The sequence below is a fragment of the Micromesistius poutassou genome, assembly GCF_964030765.1.
Source record: "Micromesistius poutassou genome assembly, chromosome: 22".
NCBI lineage: Eukaryota > Metazoa > Chordata > Actinopteri > Gadiformes > Gadidae > Micromesistius > Micromesistius poutassou.
The window spans coordinates 8,453,004-8,468,072 of NC_140292.1; the positions used below are offsets into that span (position 1 = coordinate 8,453,004).

The 15,069-nt window shown below is 41.8% G+C and overlaps 4 protein-coding genes across 4 annotated transcripts; 3 read left to right on the forward strand and 1 right to left on the reverse strand.

Moving 5' to 3' along the window:
- The first annotated feature begins 639 nt into the window (after window positions 1-639).
- On the forward strand, window positions 640-5,345 carry rnf185 (ring finger protein 185). Its single transcript, XM_084487000.1, has 6 exons — window positions 640-1,386; window positions 1,702-1,720; window positions 1,822-1,934; window positions 2,133-2,187; window positions 3,377-3,494; window positions 3,664-5,345. Exons 1-6 carry the CDS (start codon window positions 1,211-1,213, stop codon window positions 3,759-3,761), a joined length of 579 nt encoding a protein of 192 aa, XP_084343126.1. The 5' UTR covers window positions 640-1,210; the 3' UTR covers window positions 3,762-5,345.
- Window positions 5,346-5,363: 18 nt separating this feature from the next.
- Window positions 5,364-6,952, reverse strand: LOC311368113 (uncharacterized protein; the record flags this gene model as incomplete). Its single annotated transcript, XM_084486999.1, has 2 exons — window positions 6,807-6,952; window positions 5,364-5,998 (listed from the first exon to the last, which is right to left on the reverse strand). Exons 1-2 carry the CDS (start codon window positions 6,934-6,936, stop codon window positions 5,364-5,366), a joined length of 765 nt encoding a protein of 254 aa, XP_084343125.1. The 5' UTR covers window positions 6,937-6,952.
- Window positions 6,953-8,795: 1,843 nt separating this feature from the next.
- On the forward strand, window positions 8,796-9,770 carry LOC311367600 (homeobox protein goosecoid; the record flags this gene model as incomplete). The annotated part of the gene is made up of 3 exons (XM_084486420.1): window positions 8,796-9,024; window positions 9,253-9,470; window positions 9,693-9,770. 3 exons carry the CDS (start codon window positions 8,796-8,798, stop codon window positions 9,768-9,770), a joined length of 525 nt encoding a protein of 174 aa, XP_084342546.1.
- A 752-nt stretch (window positions 9,771-10,522) lies between these two features.
- Window positions 10,523-15,042, forward strand: ess2 (ess-2 spliceosome associated protein). Its single transcript, XM_084486252.1, has 10 exons — window positions 10,523-10,853; window positions 11,216-11,384; window positions 11,557-11,655; window positions 12,121-12,278; window positions 12,386-12,503; window positions 12,608-12,738; window positions 13,080-13,182; window positions 13,299-13,408; window positions 13,510-13,625; window positions 14,280-15,042. The coding sequence occupies exons 1-10, from the start codon at window positions 10,713-10,715 to the stop codon at window positions 14,551-14,553; spliced, it is 1,419 nt and encodes a 472-aa protein (XP_084342378.1). The 5' UTR covers window positions 10,523-10,712; the 3' UTR covers window positions 14,554-15,042.
- Window positions 15,043-15,069: the final 27 nt, after the last annotated feature.

Below are 15,069 nucleotides of genomic sequence, written 5' to 3' on the forward strand. Positions count from 1 at the left end.
TGTCATTTTCCAGCGAGCTATCAATACCAAAACAATGTTTTATTTTTACGTTGTTGTTATTGTTATTACTCCAATAAAATGTTTATAAATAATTAACCAGGCAAATAATTCCTGTTAATGGCAGTTAGTTAACTTTCTTTTTATGTAGTGTCGGAAGTAGGCTTCCAAAAGTCGATTGCATTAAGACCCTCTTGGAAATATGTCAACATTCTTTTTTTAAATAATGGGGTTTATTCCTCATGCAACATTTAAACGTTTTATGTCAATCTTTGTGACTATGGCTTATGAAACATCTAAGACTATTTCAGTAAATACCAGCCGTGATAACCCTTCACAAACTCGGTCCTTCGACATTATTATTATTTTTACAAGACACGCGCTGCGGCTCGGTGACTAGACTACATACGAATGTTGCGTTCAAGTCCAAAAACAACGTTATAAACCACGGCATTGATATCGATGCCAGTATTCCCTGGAAGACAATATCACTTTTTTTTTATGTCAGAGCTCAAAGCATATTTAAGACATGCTTTTAAAAAAAGATGTATAGTTACGTCATTTCGAATATATTGACTTTCATTGATTCATACATGTTAACTTCTGACATTATTCGATTCCAAACAAAGCTTTGAAATACCAGTACATTTACATCTAGAAACAAATCATGAGGAACAATTATATTTCCGTTTAACATAACTAACTGGAATATTCAGCTAAACTGGTTTGGGAAAATGACAATCGGTCCGCTGGTACATGAACGCAGCACTGCTATCTCCGTGGCGATGCAGCGGAACTGTGATGCAATCTGTCGCAAGAATTTAACTTTATGTCCATAACATTGATCAATGGTTATGTTTGAGGTGTCGCTTCGCGTTATACGGACGCTTGGATTTTACCGTGATACGTTTTCTTTTTTATCAGCCAAACGGGAATTTTAACACCTTGGTTTGCTCACTTTAGCTTCAGTTAGCACGCTAGCAACCACCAATAATTGGTGTATCTTGTATCTAACTTAACGCTAGCCAAGTTTATGTTAACAGGTACACTTCACTGACTGTTCGGCCCGTCTGGAGGAACACCATACTTTTAACTTATCCGCTTCTGTCAAGCTATTAGCACCAGTATCGGACACCAGTCGTATTGACATGCTTTAAAGGTCTAGGGACAGATCACAACACCCCCACATACGTGTAACTGGACCTTGGATCTCATGGCGACTGCTGCCCCACCACCTCCCGGCGCCGCTCCCACCGAAGCGCCGAACCCGAGCACCAGCGGGGCCAACGTGAATAATGACAGTGGCAGCCAGGACAGCACCTTCGAGTGTAATATTTGCCTGGACACGTCTAAAGATGCAGTGATCAGCCTTTGTGGGCATCTTTTCTGGTAGGCGTACAGTTACTTTATTATCGTCATCATCAGTGCCTTTCACTGAACACAGTAATAGTGCACACTTTAAGAACAGAACCCATGCGATACTTTATATTCCTGTGTAGTGTGTACGTTATAGGCCTAATGCAAAGTATACATGATTCTGCAAACTTATCAAAACCGACAACAGACAAACATAGTCGGTACAATTGTAATGACTAGTTTCGTTAACAACACCGATTCGTTCCTAAATTACGTTTGAAGAATGTTTTGTTTGGAATTTCATTTTAATTTTTCTCTTTTCCCAATCCTTCTCATCTCTTCAATCAGTTGGCCATGCTTGCATCAGGTAAGTTGACCTCAATTGTTATTATGAAGGTATGTATTCTAGCAGAAAACTGTCCTAACCATTTTTCCTAATATAATCTAATATTCACTGTATTTGTTTAGTGGTTGGAAACCAGGCCAAACAGACAAGTGTGTCCAGTGTGCAAAGCTGGCATCAGCAGAGACAAAGTAATCCCCTTGTATGGGCGAGGAAGCACTGCCCAGCAGGACCCGAGGTGGGTAGAGTTCACCCTGTTAAAGCTTTTTCATATCTTCAATCGCAGTTGCACTTGTTTTTTGTATTATCAACATAAGTAAGAAATAGGTTACATCATTATGGTGTGTGTGTGTGTGTGTGTGTGTGTGTGTGTGTGTGTGTGTGTGTGTTGACGTTCCTGTGGGCGTCCCCTCAACCAAATGTTCTTCTGTTGTAGGGAACGAACACCTCCGCGACCACAAGGACAGAGGCCAGAGCCTGAAAACCGTGGCGTAAGTTTCCTACGATTAAGTATAAACCACCACATTAACTTACCAAAAAATTAATAAAATACATTTATTAAACGAAAGGTTCCGGTCCTTGATTCTGATTGGCTCGTAAACTCTATAAACACACACTTGTGGCCCGCATATCCATTCATTATTAGTATTAATGCGCCGCTCAAAGTATGCTTACCTTTGTTGTTTGAAACCATATTCCAGTATTGAGGGAAAATACTTGGGATTTTCAATAAATTATCACATTTTATGTTGCTTTTTGTTTATGTAGTGAAATCTTACTCAGTAGATAGATACAGTCTTAGTAACCTGCAGTTGTACCAGACTTACACTTTTTCAAGCCAGAGATATAATGTATACAATATAATATTACATATATATAAAACAAGGCGACACTCAAGGAGGTAACTATCTTGTTGATTCTGAGATCATGGCAGAAAGAAATGACAGCAGGGGCTTCTTTCTGACAATGTTGTTGCTGACGTTCCTACTGAATCGTGACCCTGTCCCGTGCGTACCCCTATGCGGATGACCAAAATCCCTGACCTTGCGGACTGTACACATAGCAAGTGCTATGTGTACAGCATTCTCCAGTTAACAAAATGGATGCATGATTGTCCGAAGAGATCCCCCATTACCCACATATATATAATTCTTCTATGAAACTGTTTAATCATTGAACTCCAGGCGAGAACGCTTGGGAGAGATGAAAATTCAAGTTTCTTTCCTAATGCGCTTCCTCTCCTCGGAAACGCATGGGTAGGATGCTAGACCGACGCAGACCCTCGAATGGAACCGCGAGCATGACCGTAACGCGGAAGTATCTCCGACTCCCCTAGCTGCTCTTAAATCACAGCCTCTCATGGCTTATTGCTTAAATAGCTGCAGCATGTATATTTCAACCATCTAATTGCGGGCCCAGTGATGAAACTGTTTGGCCGCATTGGATAATGCACTTGCTGCTGTGTAAAGTGACGTTTAATTCATTAGCAAAAGAAATGTCTTTCCCATTGGGACCTATTAGATCCTGCTGAGGTGCTAAAGCCTGCCCTGAGAGTAACGGAAAATAGCATTGGCTATTGCATCAGATCTCTCCTTGTTAAACATGAAAACTGTGAACATGTTGATGGAAAATGAAATGATGACCTAATGTTGATGTTAATGTTGAATCATTGTTTTGTAGGGTTTTCAGGGTTTCGGATTTGGAGATGGAGGATTTCAGATGTCGTTTGGGATCGGTGCCTTCCCGTTTGGTATTTTCGCCACTGCTTTTAACATTAATGATGGCAGACCCCCACCAGGTAGTTGAGTTTTTCACAATAATACAAATTATTTTATACATAATATTAAGTGTTCTTTTTCACCTCAAAGGATGTTTTGCACATTAATCAAAAATAGGTTAAATGTTACATTTCATACTGTGTTAAGATACCAAATAACCAAATTTAAATGTGTGATTCTACCCTATAGCGGCCCCAGGGACACCACAACACACGGATGAGCAGTTTCTGTCGAGACTCTTCCTCTTTGTGGCACTGGTGATTATGTTTTGGCTGCTCATTGCCTAATGGACTGCATACCAAATACACATCATTGTGTTGGACAAACAGCAAAAACAAGATCCACTGGAAGGAAAAAACATACCATGCATTCATTGTGTGGATTTCAATTTATGTATGAGGTCACCGTATTGAATTCTTTCCTGTGAAAAGGGTGCAATATGTTGCTTGTCTAACCACTACCTGAAACTGTAGATTATTTGGCTGCTCATTGTTTAGAATTTAGTTGAGTTTTCTCAACGTGCCTCAGTCCAGATTGATTTTGACTTTTACATTTCAATGAACTGTAGAATCAATTTCTCAACGAATGTGAGGTAATAAAATGAAACGGGACAGATAAGAGCAAGCCAATTCTGTAAATGAATTTTATTGTAAAACAAACGTTTTAATAATTTGCACTAAAGAGTTTTCAGTTGAGTCTTATACATTGATACAGCAGATTTCTTTATGGAACCTCAACTTAATGTAGTCTCAACATAGTCACAAACAACCTTTAACTGCCAAATTGAAGGAAATCAGTCACTATTAATATCTAGTGCCAGACTGTAAACCAGGGGATATTTGTTCATGTTTCAGGTTTTACTTGAGTAAAACAGGACTGTATAACAATGGCTGATAACTAGGTCAGAACATAAAATCGAAATAAAAACTCCTTGGTATATCAGTTGATGTATTTTTTTTACAGAGGCCTACAATTTACTTTCCATGTTTTGGTCTAATCTGGTACAAAATAAGTGCTACATATCCTAAGGGGAAGAGTTGGGCATAAAGGAAAATTGTTACATTGACTATTTATTATCCCAATTTAAAAACTAGAAAGCAGGTCTGGAATATGGTATGTATTATTAAACAACAGTAGTCATTTAGCAATGTGGTATGCTTGAATTATTTATTCAAGTATGCGCGTTTTTAACTCAGCTATCCTCTTGATCAACACCTATTTAAAATATTAATGTTCTGATAACTTAACTTTGTTGTATTAACTGTATTTAAAGATGACAAAGGATATCGGAGCCATTCACATATGCCTCACACATTTTAATATAGCAATAAGCTTATTTGGATTTCTATAAAAATATGGACTTTAAATCACAACCTTTGTTAGCAAAATGTAAATATTGTCCACTATTGGGGTTCAGTTTTCCAAAAAGTCCCATTAATAAATGATAAGCATATAGGCCTACAGATTCACTTATTTAGTTGATTTAAACCAAAAACGTAAGATGGGTTAATGAAAACTGAAAGTGTAACAGTATGTTTTAACAGTATTCGGTGTAATGTCGCTTTAACAGTCACTGATGTATAAAGTAATACAGTTGAAAATACAGTTCAATTGTTGAAAAGTTGCTTGACAAATGAACATGTCTGATTCTTTCAAAAGCAATGTGCGCTGAATAAAAATGAAGGAAATATGCGATTTGTGCATGGGAAGTTTTGTTTAATCCTGAAACCAAATCCCAACATTGCGCCTAGTTTAATATGAGATGATGCGTTGGGATTTCAAATGATCATTACTAAAATCAACAACAAGCCAAAATAAGACAAAATAAACATTCTTTGAAAGAACTCAAAGAGCAAATACCGAACAAAAATCCCATCCAACTGTCCTTCTCATGTCATTTTCTTGTTTGACTCTCTCTTTAGAGCAGGCTCTGGTAGGCTGAATTCAGCCTCATACAGGATCTGCTGGATCTTCATTTTGGTCTCGCATCTTTTTTGAGGCGCAAGGCGCTTCAAGGTGGGAACAAAACTGAGCAGAAACAGCTCGTCCTCATCCTGTGTCCTGCCAACTGACTTTTTCAAAGGTGACACGCCGTCAGCAGAGGCCAATGTTTCTTTCGCCAAGTCCTTTCTCTTTTTCCCAGTACCTCCAAGCGTCCCCCACTGGTTGGTCTGCGACTCAGGTGAGGAGGACGGCGTCGCAAACGCTGCCTGGGACTGTGACTCTGGCTGAGTCGCGGGGGCCTTTGCGATGGCCCGGGTCCTCCTCGTTGGGGCAGGGGACATGGGGCTGTCTGCGGCCAGGGAGTCGAGGTCAGGAGGGGAGTGGTCTTCCCCGTTGTTGTTGATGAAGTTCTCTGATATGCCGTTCCTTGTGCCGGTAAAAGGGGCAAGGAAGTTAAGCCGCTGTCTATATTTCCATCGACTGGGAACCAGCTCCCCTTGCTGCTTGCTTTTGAGCTCCGTTCGAACCTCCTTTAAATAACGGTCCCTCAAATTCTTCCATCTTCTTTTGCATTCATCAGCTGGGAGGGTCAGAAGCAAAACAATATTATTATCCAGGACAAACTTTGTGATACGCCTTTAGGAAATTGGGAAACAGGAAACTTTAGTAGATGGTCAGGTCTGTGAATACTGTTATACAATCCAAGAATTTGTAATACTAGTTGCTCTTTATCCATGTATACTGCTTATCAAGTAGGATACTATGACAATGACAAAATATTGATTTAATTGTCACGATTTATCTTTCCTTCGAGTTAGAATGTGTAGCGTCGTTACTCCGGTATCCATCCTTTCTCAAATCATACTATGTCCTGGGCAAGTACATGATTACTGATTACATGCGCCTCGTTGGGGACATGTGGGGCCTCAAGTTACATCAAAAAGTAACCAAAACTAACATCGTTTAGTTACTTTGACAAACTAAAATAATCAGCATAGTTCCCATACGACTCATATGCGATAATATTTACCAAAATCGATTGTTCAACGTTTGACACTTCTTAGAATACAAAGTCTAGCAGAGCGGCGTGCTGCTTCACACGCGGACCGCCGCGCGGTAGAACCGGAATATCCGTGTTGGCGGAGCGCGGCCTACCGCGCGGAGCCGCCTGGCTACCGCTAGCACGGCATGCGCGTACCATCCACCGCTTTGCTGCTCGCACAGATAAAACAACCACCAGGCAACATGCACATCTAAGCCATTGAATAGAATCAAAGCGCCAACTTAAGCGCCTGTTTTCTGAATCAGTTATATTAACTCGTGCACTCTAGAATTTGGCTAGGCAAAATAACAACTATTAGTTACTTGAGAGACACTTAAACACTCACATGGGACCCCCACCAGGGTGCTGATGCTTCTCCAGGCATTTATTCGAGTTTCTGTGCAGCGGTAAGTCGGTAAAGTTACGTTATAGAGCTCGGGGAAATTAAATACAGACAATATCAACTTATCGTCCATTTTGCCGTCCTGCCGTCTGCCGTGTTGTTGTGGCTGTGCCGTGCTGCGCGCGCGCGGAAGCGGTAATCTTCTCCCGCCTTTTCCGCCCAGTTTCTGCTCAGCTGCACGTTATCGCGAGCGCAAGCTGCCGCTCGCGGCAGTTCGCATTTGAGTCGGCTGGGGGCGCAACATGGGGTCGCAATTCATAAACACAGCTATTTGCATTCAGGTCCTGTTGCTTCCAATATCATGTTCATTATTTGCCGGCTTTCTATGTTTCATAAATTGTCCCAAGCTAAAACATCACAAATACATTTGTACTGTTTCCAGCAGCATAATATGTATTGCTTGAGTGAACTAGGCCTACATCAGGCTGCTCTTGTGTGCCTGATTGCAACAACTTTTAGTTTCTACATTCCCAATCCAACATAGGCCAGAGGAATATAAATATGATTATGAGTCTGTTATTATCTCCCTGTTTTATTTGTCTTAATTACACGACAATGATTTATTTGCCAACCAACAACCAAAGACTAAAATAGATGCCATTTGTTAAATGCAATATGGTCATACATGTGAAATAAAGCAAAGCCTTACTCAGACAACCCCCTAAAAATTGTTTTGAAAGTATCATTTAACATCCCACACTTTGGATGGCCCCTGATGTGGTTTTCAAGGATGTATTGTGTGTGCCAACTAATGCAGTGACAACAACAAAACAAGCCTTTATCATATTAATCCCCCTGTAATGAATTCTGCACCATTTGACCCCAAGTGGATGTGCTACAATTCGCTCTATTGAGAATCACAATAAACTACAGATAGTGATCTCAAATTCTCAGCAAACTATACATCAACAATCTGCTCGCTATTAAACCCAACAGAAAAGGATGGGGAGGTGGTGTTTATTGTTATCTGTTCTCCAGCACCTTATAAGAGGAGCTTAAGACAGATTGTGAAAATCCATTAATACTCCAGAAGAAGAGGAAGAAAGGTCTATCATCTCATATGAAATCACAGGATTGGCTGATGTAACCTGTGTGAGCTTTGCCTCGGCCGTGCATGTTGTCCAGCAGACTGCATGGCACAGATAAGACATGGACAAGTGGACGAGTGATATCAAAGACTAAGAATTTATGTTCAATACTATGTCAGTTCATTTATGATCTCACTCTTGAATGATAAAGCATATAAAAGATGATTGTGTGGTACAACACAAATCGTGAGGTTCTTCGAGACTCAAACAAAACAGGTCAATGTATTTTATCACGCACTATGATCATAGTTGGCTGGATTGGACGTGGACGTGGATTGGACCTGGTTCTAATTTACACATGATAAAGCTGACTAGGGAAGTGCAATTAGGAAATACATTGAATCACTAATCCTCTAATTCAGAAGATACAATTATTGGGCCCCGCCGAGCATTCATCTTTAAACCCTGCAGGTTTCTAATACCAGGCAATCGCCTTTCCTCTAAACCCACCCACAACAATACGGATCTAAGAAGCTCTCCACTTCTCATTTTATGCAGTGAAATCTGATTTCTTTCAGAGAAAGGAAAGGAGCGAGATTAGTTGGATCTGCCGTCCTCCATAACCTCTTCACAAAACTGCCCAGATTAGCCAGGAATTAGGTTTCAAACATTCAATTTGTCCTGTCCATGGGGAGGATTATGGTCACCCCACCAGCCCACCTCCCCCACATTTCACTATAAGGGACAGACACACTCTTGACCAAAGTGGAGACAGACCGAGAAGCTGAGCTTTAAGCATCGCCAAAATACAAGCGTCGTATTCAAACATTCAAACATCACATTTTCTTCTTTTGGGATATTTTCTTTTTCTGTTCTTGTCTGGGAGATGAAAGGATTATTCGGCATGGCACGTCAGAAGTTTCCATTCACAATAGAAAATATTCTCAACAAGTTCCCTGACAAGAGTAACGAGGAGATGAATCGGTTGGACTCTGCTGCCCTTGGACTGAAGGAGAAGGCAGACGGAAGCACCGCTGGCAGACCGACCGAGACGGTCCATCACACCTGCTGCCTGAGTTGCTGCTGCTGTTTCCACTGTGGGGAGGTTTTCCACTCGGATTTCATTCATGAGAGTAAGTCAAGAAACTCTTGTGTCTGGTTTTTGGTTTTTGGCTCAAATCCAATGGAGAGTCAAACCATATAATCCTGCCCTATTGTTGTCTAGCAGATTCCACCACATTATGTGTCTATATCTATTAGTGAATAAATACTAGTGAATTGCAGAGTCAATGCTGTTTGGGAGGCTGTGTAAAACAGTGCCTATAATGAGCTCCTTTTGAACCCGCTCTCCCTGCCCACAGCGTGTCAGTATGGCTGGTCCGTGGGGTCGTTGCCAGACGCTCACAGAGAAGGGCTGCTGCTCACGCACGGTCCAAGACGCACCAGACGGCACCGCACCATCTTCACAGAGGACCAGCTGGAGGCTCTGGAGCAGCTGTTCCTGCAGAACCAGTACCCAGACGTCCACACCAGGGAGAGGCTGGCCCAGCGGGCACTGCTACGAGAGGAGCGGGTGGAGGTGCTGAGTCTATTGTATCTACACATGCGTCTTCTTTTATATTTGTGGGGGGGGGGGGGCGGAGAGGTTTTGGAAATGTATGAGTACAGTTTGATCTTACTCCAGAATTTTTTAGTGGGATTTGCAGCAATGTGATACAATTCTACCATTTAATAGTAAATACAGGTGAATGTGAATTTATTATACATCAGCACATAACATTGCCTCTGTTTCTCCCAACAGGTATGGTTTAAAAACCGAAGGGCAAAGTGGCGGCGCCAGAAAAGATTGACTTTTCGTGTGGGAAAAACTGAAAACTGAAATGTGTGCGTGTGCATGTGCGCGTGTGTGTGCGTGTGCATACCTCCAACCCCATGTTAAAAAGAAGAGAAAAAGAATCCTGCCAAATTGTGCAAAGAAAATACCACAAACACTGGACAGGGACATTTACATAAACAAAGTCATTATTAAATATATTCATGATTTTCGATATTCAGTAGATCCTAAATGTGTGCAGTTAATGTAATCATATAGACGTTTTTGTTTTGATACACAGTGTATATCTATAACTGACATATCTATAACTAAACTGTTTCTGAATTACACTCAGAATGTTAGACAAAAACAAAACAGTGTATAAAGTTGTAATAACACTAAAGAAGACGCACACACACACACACACACACACACACACACACACACACACACACACACACACACACACATACACACACACACACACACACACACACATGCTGGTTCAAATTTGAGATTTGATATATAGGTCGAAAACAATTCCGATTGAAGGTGGATCTCATCTATAATTATGTTAATTAGCTATGTCATGAAATGCTAATAAAATGATTCTTACATTTCGCCTGTTGTTTTTGTGCTGCTGTAGTAGGCTATAGTGTAATATAATATGGCATAATATATAATATAAATGTGGTGGCAGAGTTATTATTATGTTATAAGTTGAATATAAGTAAAACGTGATCTGTTCCTTTAAGACTTTCCAAAACTTCCGGTGACGACAGCAGATGTAGACGTGTGCGTCATTTGAACACGAGCAACACGGTAGCTGCTTGTTTTTAGCTTAAGGTACCTTTAGTTAAAGCGAGCTGTTGAGTGCGTGTAGTCGGACACTAATATCCTTCTGTTTTTTGTTAGTCGATTGACAGTTGAATCCGCGTTTATTATATCAGATCGCGTTGCGTTCGAGTAGTGTATTGACCTGCCAACAGGCCAAAAACAGCGACAACAATGGAGGGCAGCGCAAGTGTTAGAAGAGCACTGTGTGGGACACTGGTCGCTGCTAATCTGAACACGGTGGCCCTGCGACAGCAGCCCGAAGAGCAGGGGATATACAATCGGAAAGTTCTGGAAGAAGAGGAATACATTGAGGTAACTGTGGTGGATTTAGTGGATTTATTGTTGAGCGGATATGACTGACGCCATTTCTGATTGGTCCATCTTGTTGAACGTTATATGAAGCAGGTCTTGCATAACGTCACACATTCTAGTTTAGCGCCCTGCTTTGGCCAATCAAGTATTAAAATTTAACCCTTAAAGTACACATTTATTGTTATTCACAACATGTATTCATGGACAGGGTTCACCCGGTGGTGTCAGTATTTTGGCGTTGTCTGCTCCTGGTTAAATGTGTTTGCTAAGATCAGGCTGTAAGATGGGTTGATAAATATAGTCGTTTTGTAGGTCGATGTTGTGTCAAGGTTCCAAACAACCTTTTGCTTTGTCATTCGCAGAGTTTAGAGAAGATTATCCAGAGGGACTTCTTCCCAGACGTCACTAGACTCCAAGCCCAGAGGGACTACCTGGACGCAGAGGAATGTGGCGACCTGGGACGGATGAGAGAGATCTCCATCCGTTACGGCTCATCTTTAAACAAGTCGACACCACGGTCCACCACCCCATGTAAGAATCGTTACTACTACTTACTATTGTACCTAACAAGAGAATAAGGCTTAAGGGTTAGGTGTAGGGAGTATGTGTGGAGTCCTTGTTCTTTACACATGGACCTCTCTGACAAGGTGTTGGGGTGTATTTAACAATTTTATTGTTTCTTTGTCTCTTTTATGTTGTCAAGATGTCACACCCGCTAGTTTTGACACTCCGTTAGGACATGCTGGATCTCCATCCTCTATTAGTGGCAGGACTGCCCCAAGCATCAAGAGTGGAGACGGAGGTGAGTAGAGGGCTCATACAGTCCATGTTGATGTGGTTGTTCATAGTTGGTGATGTTGGTGGTGGTGAGATGGTTTATCGGATGTTGAGATGCATGCTATTATGCATGCTATTATGCCAGTAAAGATTAACACACCATAAACACAGAGATCTGAGGACCAGGTGTGATTGGATGGCGATGAGAAAGTGGGAGTGGAACTCTCACTTTTCCTTTATAAAAACGTTTTGTCCATATGGTGATGGGACACTAACATGCTAGACCTAAAAGAGGACCGTAAATTCACTCAAACCATTTGATCAGTCAGTACTTATTTTAATGGTAAAAGAGGAGTTTTCTAGGATGTGATATAACATGTAAAATTATTGTATTTCCCTGTTATTATTTGCTACCAGTTGAGACACAATACACTCTAAATGCTCCACATAGTTAACAACAGACTTCTTGCCACTGCCTTTATTTCCGCAGAAGGCAACGAGAAAAAAGAACTGCCCTGCTTGGATCGTTTCCTCGCCAAGAACACCAGCGAGGACAATGCGTCATTTGAGCAGATCATGGAGCTGGCAGAAGACAAGGAGAAGCTGAGACATTCATGGTTATACGATGCAGAGGCTGAGTACAAACAGGTATGTGCATTCCAAGTATTTCTTAAATATTAATTAGAACAAAATGCATAGTTGAATGCTCATGATACATGTTGTATAACTCCGAAATGGGACGATCCTTTCTCTAGCGCCGGGAAGAAAACCTGGCCTTACCCTCAGCAGAGAAGATGGCCATCGATTGTGTAAAAGCTGGCTTGGAGACCTGGGAGTACAAAGCAAAGAATGCCCTAATGTACTACCCTGAAGGTGAGAAAAACTGTTGAGGAATTTAAGTACTGAGAAAAAGATAATACATTATTTATTGTATGTAATTCTGCATATATATCTATATATAATTTTGGTTTAACCAGGGGTTAAAGATGACACTCTGTTCAAAAAGCCACGGGAGGTGGTTCACCTGAACACTCGCTTTGTCGGAGACCCGTTCAGCAAAGCCCTCAACAAAACCCAGATTCAGCAGGCTGCGGCCCTCAATGCACAGGTACGCGCAAATGTGTTTTCATGAAAAGTGCAGAGGTTTGTTGTAGATAAACCGGAAAAAAATCGACTGTTTAAGAAAAGGAAAAAATACCAAGTTCAAGCAATCAGATTACTGCATATATTGCATTTATTATATACAAGGCTTTTCTGTCTTCCATACCCACGGTCTAAGACCTGTATGCATGTCAGATGGTCTATTACCATGAACTGTTTATGTCCAATAACGGGGTTATTTACGTGAATGCGCTTGTTAATAAAAAATGCACTGTTAGAAGGAATGCACAAGATGGCGAAAAAGCATCCCGCCCGGCTGCAGCTAATGTAATCTTTTGCCCCCCCCAGTTTAAACAGGGTAAAGTGGGACCAGATGGGAAAGATCTCATCCGCAATGACTCCCCGATGGTCAACGGATACGGCTTTGAAGGATCTCCCTCCCCAGCACCTGGTAAGGGGCTGCCGAAATGACGCTTTGAGTTGCATCCGAAAACGCCAGTGGCTAACACAATAGTCGTACCTTTTGTCAAATGACACTAACTTTACCGAACTATGTCATCGGTTAAGGTGTAGCCGACTCCCCACTGATGACCTGGGGAGAGATCGAGAGCACCCCCTTCCGCCTGGACGGATCAGACACCCCGTACGCAGAAAGAAACCACGGCCCCTCCTTTAAGGTGCACAGGAAGTCTCACAGAATGATTACTTGAATCAGAGTTCTTAATTGATTGAAAGGTTTTTCAGACGCCAACCCTGTCTCTGTGTTGTATTCCGTCAGATTCCAGAGCCGGGGAGAAGGGAGCGCTTGGGTTTAAAGATGGCTAACGAGGCCGCTGCCAAAACCCGTGCCAAGAAGCAGGAGGCCTTGAGGAAAGTGTCAGAGAACCTCGCAAGGTAAAAACCATCGGCACTTCATCAAACGAAAAATGTTCACTGTTGTGCCGTTGCCGTGCCCTGCTGTACACAAATCTGATTTGACATGACAGCACTCTGCAGAACATAAATCAATGACGGTAGATGGATGACTGTGATAAATCACGCTGGCATTTTGACAGGACCTAAAGTACTGAGCCACTGAGATTTTGTTTCTGCGCAAACGTAACATTTGTTTGTTGCCAAGTGAACCATACAGTTGAATAACACAGCTCATACACTGGACACATAAAAATCAACACTGTGAGATTTTGACAGTTTAAATAAAAAACACATACATAAGATATTGTTGTGTCATACATAGTTATTTATGCCATGTGCTTAACCAATGGTTTTGAACATCAAGCTGAAAATGTAAGAATGGTAAATTAACATCCGACAGTGTTTATCAGAGTGTGGTGATCAGGTGATTTATCATTTGGAACACAAGCATACATGTATACATGTTCCCCAAATGAGGAACATGATGACCCGGAGAACACCCGGCGTGTAATGTTTTTCGGTTGAAGCTTTGCGTAGGCTAATCCCCTTGTGTGTGGCAATAACCACACTGAAACGCACGGTGACATATTAATATCATCTCACCCTATTCTTCCTGTTTTTTCTTCCTCACAGTTTAACTCCCAAAGGCCTCAGCCCGGCTCTCACGCCAGCCCTCCAGAGACTCGTCAACCGCACCTCCAGCAAGTACACGGACAAAGCACTGAGGGCGAGCTACACACCGTCCCCGTCACACAGTGCCAGCGGCTGCAAAACCCCCCTGAGCGGCCCTTCCACCCCCATAGCCACGCCCACCAAGGGCAAGACCCCCAGCTCACAGGACACGTCCTCACTCACAGACGATTTGCTGCAGCTGCCCAAGCGACGGAAAGCGGCCGACTTTTTCTAACGGGAACGACTTCCGCAGGAATACCGCTGCAGGGCTCGAGACCTCGTTTTGCGCTCGGATCATGCCAATCTAAGCGATATTCTGCCGTGGAGAAACTTGAATACGGTGAATCATTTGTACATCTTTTACTCGCTTACGTGATTTTGTTAACTGAACCTTTTGAACACTCAATTCTTTAATATGAATGCATTTTTCCACCTGCATTTTTCCATCTGCCTAGGCCTCCTTTGTAGATGTTAGTGTCACAACAAAATAATATATGTCCTGCTTACATTAGGCATGCTTATTATTGTTTCATAAGTTATTATTCTTTCAAATAAAAGTGCTGTGGAGTGGTTCAGAATATAATGGTTCTGTGTCGTAGCTGTAGCACAAACCACAATCAGTTGAGTTACAACAAACAACCCTACCCCATCTGCAACAATATTCGTAAACATTCAGAAATGTGTTTTTACACACATCAAATGACATCCCCACTGCCATTTTTCCTTAAAGATTAAATATGAGGCCCCAATT